Source organism: Castanea sativa, chromosome 4 (genome assembly GCF_040712315.1).
Source record: "Castanea sativa cultivar Marrone di Chiusa Pesio chromosome 4, ASM4071231v1".
NCBI lineage: Eukaryota > Viridiplantae > Streptophyta > Magnoliopsida > Fagales > Fagaceae > Castanea > Castanea sativa.
In genome coordinates, this window is record NC_134016.1 from 3,989,814 (window position 1) to 4,000,427 (window position 10,614).

Below are 10,614 nucleotides of genomic sequence, written 5' to 3' on the forward strand. Positions count from 1 at the left end.
TTATTATTAATTACAAAGAAGGATGATTTTGCAAATAGGTTACAATTAGCTCAAACTAGTAAAAAAATTTGTTGTTGAATTAGAGACCTAGGATTTCCCAAAAACCAATTGGCTTTTTAGTTTGATGATAAAGAATAATTATCATGAAACATGTGTCGGTCTAATAATTGTGTAGGACCTATATATTGTAAGATAAATGTTGTATATAAGGGATACTTGAAGTGAAAGTTAGGTTAATTTTGACTGGTAATTTTCCCATTCCCATTTACTTAGTTTGACTAGTCGTTTTCCATTTCCATTTACCTTTGTTTTATAAACAATTTCTTCGTCACAAAATGTGAATCCATTTTAATATTTCTTTGTAAGGTGTGTCAAAATATATGAAAGTACTATTTTTTTTCCCCCACTAGAATAGTAGACGGTTAATCTTTTCACATGGATTTTTAAAGCTGATAGGTGAAAGGTGAAAAGGTATATTTTATGTCGATCTTTTCATTCAATTCCATATACAATATACTTATTCTTGGTTAAGTTTTTCTAATTTTAATACTTTCTTTTAAAACTTTTACTCAAAAAGAATATTTATAAATAGTTGAATATTGTATTATTGAACGTCAATGTGAGAGACCAGAAATAAACTAGTGAAATGGAAGAAAGGGAGTGGAAAAAAATGGAGATTGAACTAATTCTTTAATGAAAAAAAAAAGGAATAACGTCACTAAACCACAAATCTCTTTGCAATTTTTTAGATTTTTATTGATTATTTATTTAAGGTAAGTTATTGTCGGACTTGAACTTACGACGTGCGACTTTTGGTAGAGGATACTTGCCATCACACCAAGACTTGACTTCTTTTGTGTCGTACTTTACTTATATAACCATGACCTATACATACACCTATCGAATATGATTTATTTATTTATTTTATAATAATAATAACGGGCCCGCTTGCCTACACAAAATGCCTATATATTATAATAAAAGAAAAGGGTATATTTTAATTTTATCAACTACTTTTTATTCAAAATCATATATAATATACTTATTTTGGTTTATGTTTTTTTTTATTTATCATTTTCCTATTATTTGTCAATGTTTAGATAATTCCTTGACCCAAACACACCCTCCCCCCCCCCCCCACACACACGCGCGTATATATATGTTGTACCATAGATTTTCGTCACATGTTCTATTATGTCAATGTGGGAGAAAATGGGCTTTTGCCATTTCTTTTTAAAATATCCAGCAAAATGCCCCATATCTGAAACTAGTTAGAAAAATGCCCCTGTTTTGAAACTCGATTTTCTAAAAATAGAGTTTCAAATGTATAACTCGATTTTTGAAATATCGAGTTATAGCGAACATGGATTTACAAAAAAAATATTTTTTTTTGGAACTCGAGTTCCATGTAAAGTACTTGAGTTCATGGAACTCGAGTTCCACTTGAAGTTTTCAAGGAACTCAAGTTCCATGAGCTCGAGTACTTCACATGGAACTCGAGTTCCAAATTTTTTTTTTTTTTTTTTTTCAGTTTGTTATAATTTGATTGTGAAAAAATCGAGTTTCAAAATAAGGATATTTTTCTAAATAATTTCAGATATAGGACATTTTGTTGGATATTAAAAATAAAATAAAAATAAAAAAAGAAGAGCAAAAGCCCATTTTCACCTGTTAATGTGAGTATCACGTTGCATATTTTAATCCTAATGAACCCATCTCTAGAAAGGGCTTGCCCTTCGTCAATAAGCATTTTTTTTTTCTTGTTCACAAAGCAATAAAGACTCAACCATCTCGTCAAAATTGGAGTCCACTCCAGAAGAGAAAATGGAAGGAAACTGCATGCTTTTTTGATTCCTGGAAACCGCACAAATTCTCATCTCATTCCCATTTATATACTATAATGTAGTGGCGGCTTTCACATGCATTTCATAATTTTACTTAACAAAAGTCTATAATCACTTGCCTAATCTTGGCTTTTGGCACTTATAAAACTGATATATAGGCCTTAAAGAAAGTTAGAGGTCCCCAAGCTAAACTCAGCTAGGCATGTAAAGAAGGGATGAGAACTAATAGCAGAAAATGGTCAAATTTGATCATGACATGAATTAATATTAATTTAAAGCAGTTTGTTAGTTTGTGTCTATTTATTATTCTCAGCTTTTTAAGCATGACACCACTTTACTCTATGGATTCCAAGCATGCAAAGCATAAACAGTATTATTTAACGTTAACTATCCCCATATATATAAACATTATTACTAATAATTCCAGCACTAGACATGTACATAGAATCATATCTGATGTTATAGAGTAGCTCAAATAAAAATGAAAGAAAGAGATTAGCTAGGAATGTCTTGGGGTGATTGAATAGATGTGTTATTATATATTTAAGATGAGAAGAAAAAGGAGAAGATGATAGAGAAAGGGATAGCCAGAATATGCTAACATACCCTCAGGACTTCAAACTGAAATCCAATTCTCCATAATTGAACCAAAGTGGATTGAATTTTTTGTAACCGATCAATGGACATACTCTAGAAGATAGTTGTAATTAGCATCCAATGATTCCAAACGTAACTAATCAAACCAAAATATTATACTGAGGTGTATATATATTGGTTATGCTCATAAATTGAACAATACATGCGTATCATATGAAATATATTGTATATATGAAACGATACATAGATATGTGGGTTAAAATTGAGTTTTTGTTAAAATTTTTACTTTAAGTTCAATAAGTTGTTGGACTTGTTTAAACACAAAATTCTTTGGTTATTGAGTGAAACCCGATAAAATAACATTTCCGTGATTATTTTTTCCTCTTAAAGAAAGCTAGGTATGGTAAATTTATATGAAAGTGCAAAATTCTTTCTATACCACCAATAAAGTATTAAATCATTCTCAAAAAATAAATAAATAAAGTATTAAATGATAATATAATCAGTTTTTCAAATTTTATTATTATTATTGTTATAAGTTCAAAGAACTTGAATGCCAATAAGAAAGGTGCATAAAAAGTTATTATAACAGAAGAGCAAATGTTAGAGATAATGACTCATATTTTGAATGACAAAGTGACACTAGTCTCGGCCTCTAATTAGGTTTTATTTAGGTTTGTTATATATGGGTTGAATAATAGGTGAGGCGTTGGGGGAGGGGTGGGGGTGAATCCCCCTCATGATATGGTAAGAGTACGTTGGAAAATTTGTTGTATTGGATTAGGGTTTCTCGAGGGTAGTAAAAATTCTTTGTAAACCCTTATTTTTCACATATTGGATTTATTAGTCATGAACTTAGGGACATTAGAATAGGAGTTCCAAATATACAAAGAAAATCTATGATCTTGGGGACAGAAATAGAGAGTAGAAAATAAAGGACTCAATAATTTCCCTTTGTTTAACTAATACGCCAGTGCATTTGGCCGGCAAGTATGATCTTATTTTTATTTTCGAAGTCACACCATTTGGTCCATTTCCACATGCAAGCAATGAACCAAGTACTTAGCTAGCACCAAAGAATGGATATAGATCTCAGGAAGGAAATTTCATAGAAGTTCGGGTTGTGCAATTTGGGGAATTATATAACTTACAAATTTATAGCTTGAGAGCTATAATAACCTTCCTCGTACCACAGAATAAATAATATATCTACCATTGTTCATTGGTGAATGATTTGTTCCATTGTTTTATATTGAATAAATAAATAAATACCTGCTACACCATGGTATATATATGCAATGCATAAATCTGTACAATGTGTTTGTCTAATAATTTGGAATCAAAATGGTACGATTTGAAACTTTCTTACTGTCAACATGTCAACGGTCAAATGAAATTAGCAGATTTTTTAAATCAATTTTGAAAGCAAGGCATACGAATGATTAATATTAATTCCTTACTCTATTGATTTTTTTTTTCCTTCTCAAAAAAAAAAAATACTCTATTGATTTTTTTTTTTTTGGAGAAGTTTACTCTATTGAATTTGAGAGGTTTAATTACACCTTTTTTTTTCAAATTCATTTTAGAGATTTTTTTTTTTTTTTTGGGAATATGTTGAGCTATAGCTCTTAGCCCATACAAAATATATATGGCACTATTTTGTCAATGTCATAAGATTTTTTTTTTCTTTTTTTTTTTTTTTGAGAAGAATGTGTCATAAGATTTGAGTGTCTTGGTTTTCTCTTTTTTTGGATAGACTGGAATATGTTATATTACGGTGATAATCACATACTACCATACATTAGCCTATATATGGATTTTTCAAGATAGGAGCATATAATTGTGTTTATTTAATGATATTTGACAATAATGACATTAATTGACAAATGGTTGTGTGTGTCGTTGAGCACAGGCGGAGGGAGGGGGGGGCGAGGGGGGGGCGGTGGCCCCCCAGAAATTTCAATTTTTTTCACAATTGAAATACCATATTTGCCCTCCCTACAAAAAAAAAAAAAAAAAAAAAAAAACTCAATTAAGTTCATTCACGTTACTTCCCTTTCCAGCTTTCCTTCTTTTTTTTTTTTGGATAGAAGTGATGAAACCTTTCTAGCTTTCCTAGTAGTAGTAGACTTGTACCCCTATAAGTAGTACAATTCTAATATTCTCTATAACAACTTTGCTACACCTACCCGGATTAAAGTATATATAATGCAAACAAGGCACGCCTCCCATCATAACGAAAAAAATTTCTTTTCAATCCAGTCTCTTATTTTCAACATTTAACAAGGAGAAATTGATTCGGCTTGCTCAGTTTTATCCAAGTGATTTTTCAACAGTTCAAGTTTCTTTCTTGGATAACCAACTTGAGACATACATCCATGACATGCGGTCCTCTGAAGAGTTTTCAGCACTTAAAGGAATTGGAGAGCTTGCTGAAAAGATGGTAGAAATGAAAAATAATGTTTCATATCCATTAGTTTACTCATTAGTGACTTTGGCATTGATCTTACCAGTTGCAACAGCTACTGTTGAAAGAGCTTTTTCAACAATGAACATAATTAAAAATTGATTACGCAATCGAATAGGAGATCAATGGATGAATGATTGCTTAGTCACATATATTGAGAAAGATATATTCAAGACTATTGAGTGTGAAGAAATCATGCAGCGGTTTCAAAATATGAAAAATCGTCGAGGGCAATTGAGTAAAATAAGCTAGGTGTGAAAAAATAAATTAAAGTTTACATTTTATGTTAGATTCTGTATGACAATTACATTATCATATAGTTGTTTACTTATTTTGTTATTAATATTGATTAATTTTTTTAGATTAATTTTTTACTTCCAATCGTGTCTTTTAATCTTGCCTCCCCTGACCTAAATTCCTGGCTCCACCAATGTTGAGTGTGATGCAAAAATGAACAAAATTTCAACGTGAGGTAGGGCTACTTTCCTGTTAGAATTCAAATAGAGTGCAATAGAATACAAGTGCCTTTGATTTAATGTAAGGCAGGGCTACCTAGATAGAAATAGAATACAAGAGCACGTTGCCTTATGGTATAATATTTATTGTCAGTTTGTCACCGTGTCTCTTGCCTTATATTTTTTTTTCCTTATATACTATATATAGGGCATCTCTCACGCTCTTCTATACACCAACACAAACTGCACCCATTTTTCCTTCAAAAAATGGAGTACTCCAAAGAACATGAGGCACCTTTTTCCTCTCCTTCTCTACCCTCAAACAAGTAAGCACTAAACAATCTCTCTCTCTCTCAAAGTCTCAAACACACACACACACACACACAAATCTTTTTCTATGGTAACAAATTTTGTGTAACATATATATATTTTTTTTCATGAAGGTGGTGGTCCAAGGATACTGTGGCTATTGTGACAGGAGCCAACAAAGGGATTGGGTTTGCTATGGTGAAGAGATTGGCACAACTGGGGTTGACTGTGATTTTAACTGCTAGAGACATAGAGAAAGGGCACAAGGCAATCGAGGAACTGAGAAACCAAGGGCTTGATGATGTACACTTCTTTCGCCTTGATGTCTCAGAACCTGCTTCAATCAACACTTTTGTATCATGGTTTGCAAGAATTTTTGGAGCATTGGATATTCTAGTGAGTTTGTTTGCTATATATCAATTTTTTCTTTTTGATTCTTATGCATATATGTTTATATACAGTTTTTTTTTAAATTTCTATTTTTTTTCTTCCATATACTAGCATAAAGACAAATAAATTTCAGTAAATAATTAGCAAAAAGTTGCATCCAAATGCACCGAATGCAAAATGGTCAAAGAAACTGACTTCCTTAATTTACCATGGTAATTATGTTATTATTGACTGTTAATAGTTTCAGTTTATGTTGACTAAATATAGATCTGGCGTATAAGGTTGATTTTGCATGTGTTGCGCCGCTTGAAGCTGATCAACCAATCTCACCTGCATTACATATCATATCGGTTTTTTTTTTTTTTTTAATTTATGTAGTGGTGGAATTTTTTTCCCCTATTAAACGTTTGCTGCAATGTTTGAGTTCATGTGTTAGAATCTTAGAGATGACCCAAAGATATATGACAAGAAAGGTGGAAAAATAACCTTTATGTTTGAGTTGTAAGGTATAGGTACTAATAATTAATAGAAATTTCAAAAAGCAACATTGCATTTAATTTAATTTAAATTATGCAAAGATATTTTCATTATCATTTAGGTGTATTATATGCATTTTTGTTAAAACCCCAAGCCAATTGAACTTATGATAATGTGATCTGGCCGTCCCTAACGCCTAAACTAATTCAAGTCTTTAATTATATGATTTAAACATTTAGGAAAAACTAAGAATTTTGTAACTCAATTAATTAGTACCTTTTTTTTTTACCTATAGGAAAAAATTTATCCTCCTCCATTGTAATACTAATATCAATATATAAAAATTAAAAAACAAAAAGTTTAAGCATATGACCCAATCAAATTCACTCAAACTATGTGAGTTTTTTTAAACCCATTTTGTAAACCACTTTAAGTTTATTTTACGTTCTCTAAATTATATATCTACCTAATTTTTGAAATATTCTTTTTAAATATTTTGGCATTTTGGTATTCTAAGAAAAAAAAATGATATATTAAGCAAAGAAATCAAGCTCAAATTTTGTGATAATTAGTTAATTACCTTACAGTTATTTATAAATTTTATTTAGTATAAAAAGTGTTCAATTATCATTATTGTTATTGTTGTTGTTGTTATTCGTTTGTGTGTTAAACAAAAGAAACATATGGTTAGCATCAAGAAGGCTTTTGAGCCCTTAAATCTGATTTTTTAAAAAAAATCTTTTATCATAAAATATATAAATTATATCTCAATTATGAAATATTTAAATTTCAAAATAAATTATGAAATCTTTAGAGAGAGAGAAAGAGAGAGAAATGATCTTCCCATGACATGGTTCTTGTTTGATTCCTATACAAACGATTTAAATTTTCGTATAATTCAATTTTTAATAAATGATATTAAGGATCTTGTGACTTTTTCTTTTTTTTAGGAACAAGGATCTTGTGACTTTTTCTTTTTTTTAGGAACAAGGATCTTGTGACCTAAAGGTGAAAAAAAAACCCCTTTATAGGTGCTAAATGCAAATTATGTAGTGAATATTTGATATTTGGTTAAAATAATAATAATAATAATAATAATAATAATAATAATAATAAATTGGTTATTATAATTCTATATTTAATAATTTTTTTGATAACCAATTCTATATTTAATAATAGAGAAACAGACTACACGATATTACTTAGTATTTAATTTTTTTGCAGTAATTGAATGGTTATACATCGGGAACCAAATATCATTACATGATTTGACTCTCGAAAGAATCTTTAGTATACCAAGGTTTGCTAAGTTGAGAATATTGGTTATCAAGGACTTATTTTAAATGCAAATATTTCTTAAATAAGATTGATCTAGTACCATTGAGATCGTTACAATTATTAGGATTGAATCCCGTGAAATGTTAAAGTCAAATAAATCGTTCTTTTAAGATGATGGTACTCACTCATAGTACTCCTCACCTCAAATTTCTTAGGTATAGAAATGTCGGTGTCCACTTTCTATTTTCTAATGCTAGGCTCAAAAATTCTAAGAATAATGTTACCCAACTCACAATTTATACATAAAATAATACTTAAAAGATGATTTTTTTTTTTGATAAGATATTTAAAAGATGTTAAGTGTTACTCACAAAACCTGAAATGAGTTTTCTATTTTAAGAAAATCATAAGTATTTTATCTATGAAAATTCTAGTATTAACATTACTACCTTTAGCAAGATTTCTACTACATATTCGGTTTGAACTTGCCTATCATGCATTATTCTCTCAAAATAGGAACATCCCATATCAAATTATATTGGTCCTTTTCTTTAAAAACATAAAATAAAAACGTTTTTAATTTCTCACGTCTAAGTAATTTGACATTACCGTGATTCACATTGGACATCACGCAATAATTTGTATTTTAAAGGCAACATAGGAGACCCATTAAAACTTGTAGCTCATTGAAATAAGTAAAAAAATATTAAAAGCTCATAAGAAAATAATGATTTGTCGTGCTTTTACTGTATATTGTTAGACTAAGACCTTGGAACCCAAACTATTTTGACATCAAGTGTCTTTTTTATTTCCAATGCGATTTGCCATTTATAACAGTCAATTTTTGGTTTTTTTTTTTATTAAAAAAAAAAGCATAAACATTAATGAATGTATCTGCAAGGATTTCGGAATTAAAAAATAAATAAATAAAATCTGCAAACACACTTTTTTTTTTCTCATACCTTATTAGAGTACATCATCAACATTTTGCTGATTTACGTTTTTATTTTTATTTCCTGCTTTCTTTTTGGTGGGAAAAATCATTAATTGCTTTCGATTGTTAAAACTTCATTCCTTTTTAATCAGCTTAATTATTTAGTTTATGTATAATTTTTTAAAGTTTACATTTTTCGGTACTATTATACTTTCTGTCTAGCTTATTTCTTAAATTCAATAAGTTAATGAAAATAAGCTCTTTCAAAACAGCACTTAAGGGATTCCTAATTGCCAAGTATCTATATAATTGATAATAGTTCAATTCGTTCCTGACATTTCTTCAATTTCTCTTTAATGACAAAATTATCGTTTGAATATTCTTCAGGTGAACAACGCCGCTGTGTCATTCAATAAAATTAATGAGAATTCAGTGGAGCATGCGGAGACAGTGATCAAAACCAATTTCTACGGAGCCAAGTTACTGACTGAGGCTCTCTTGCCCATGTTTCGTCTCTCACATTCAAAAAGCCGGATTCTTAATATTAGCTCAAGACTTGGCTCCCTAAATGTAAGTGAAATTAATGCTTAACAGTACGTTTATGTGCAATCTGATATAAATCAATCTAAAACGTGAATAAATTAACTAAATCAGCTTTACTAGTGCCAAGAAAAAAAATGTAATATAAGATTAAGTTTTTTTTTTTTTTTTTTTAATGTTGATATATATTAAGCACTACTATGCATTTTAACTAGCCTCACATAGTATGTCATCCTCCAACCCTTAGCTTGAGAACACTATCATTAGAACATGATATATTGGTATTTTTGTTTTCATTGGTAGAAGTAGAACATGATTGATAAAGAACAACGTGTAAGCTTGAAATAAAGAATTAGTTGAGTCCATGAATTGGTGTTTAAGTATCTTATCATAAAGCTTTTTTGAGATGAAAGCAACTATTACATTGGCGTGTAAACTTGAAATATAAAGTATTTGTTGAGGCCATGAATTGGTGTTTATCTTGTCATAAAGCTTTTTTGCAATGAAAGCAACTATTAATTTGGAGAGGCAATGAATTGGTGTTTAAGTATTTTGTCAACAAACTTTAATCTTTCTCTCCCTTTCAAGTTATTGACACCTAGTTCTTCACTTGCATTGACACTCAATTATTCAAACCAGAAATTCTAATAGATAATGAAATTAGTGCAATCATTTTTTTCTGAATACATGCCCGACATTGATTACAATGTATATATCCGATCCTAACACATCTCCATGAATTTTAATGTTTCTAATTGAACTGCATATATGCATATACCGATTTATTTTCTCAACTAGCTATTAATTACTAATTATTCCTTCATGCATGCAGAAGCTGAAAAACCCTAATATAAAAAACATACTACAAAGTGAAAATTTGTCAGAGACGCATATTGAGGCTATGGTAAGTTTGTTTCTTCAAAATGTGAAGAATGGAACATGGGAAAGACAAGGGTGGCCAGAATTATGGACTGACTATGCAGTATCAAAGCTTGCACTAAATGCATACACAAGGGTTTTGGCAAAGCGCTACATGGGAAGAGGCATAAGTCTGAATTGCTTTTGTCCTGGCTTCACTCAGACATCGATGACTCGCGGTAAAGGCACACACACTGCCGATGATGCTGCTGAAACTGGAGCTAGGCTAGCCTTGCTTCCACCTGAGGAGTTACCAAGTGGAAGATTTTACTTGAGTGGTACAAGTACTGTTAATTCTAAGTTATAGAATGATTAATTCTGTAAAGAAAATAACTAATTGATCTTGGACATGTGAGGGCTCTCACTAATTTCAAATTTCAAAGTTTGAAGTGAGATTTTGTTTGA

The 10,614-nt window shown here is 30.1% G+C and overlaps 1 protein-coding gene across 1 annotated transcript; it reads left to right on the forward strand.

Moving 5' to 3' along the window:
- The first annotated feature begins 5,604 nt into the window (after positions 1–5,604).
- LOC142630200 ((+)-neomenthol dehydrogenase) lies at positions 5,605–10,614 on the forward strand. The gene is made up of 4 exons (XM_075804160.1): positions 5,605–5,689; positions 5,807–6,068; positions 9,139–9,321; positions 10,124–10,614. Exons 1-4 carry the CDS (start codon positions 5,631–5,633, stop codon positions 10,514–10,516), a joined length of 897 nt encoding a protein of 298 aa, XP_075660275.1. The 5' UTR covers positions 5,605–5,630; the 3' UTR covers positions 10,517–10,614.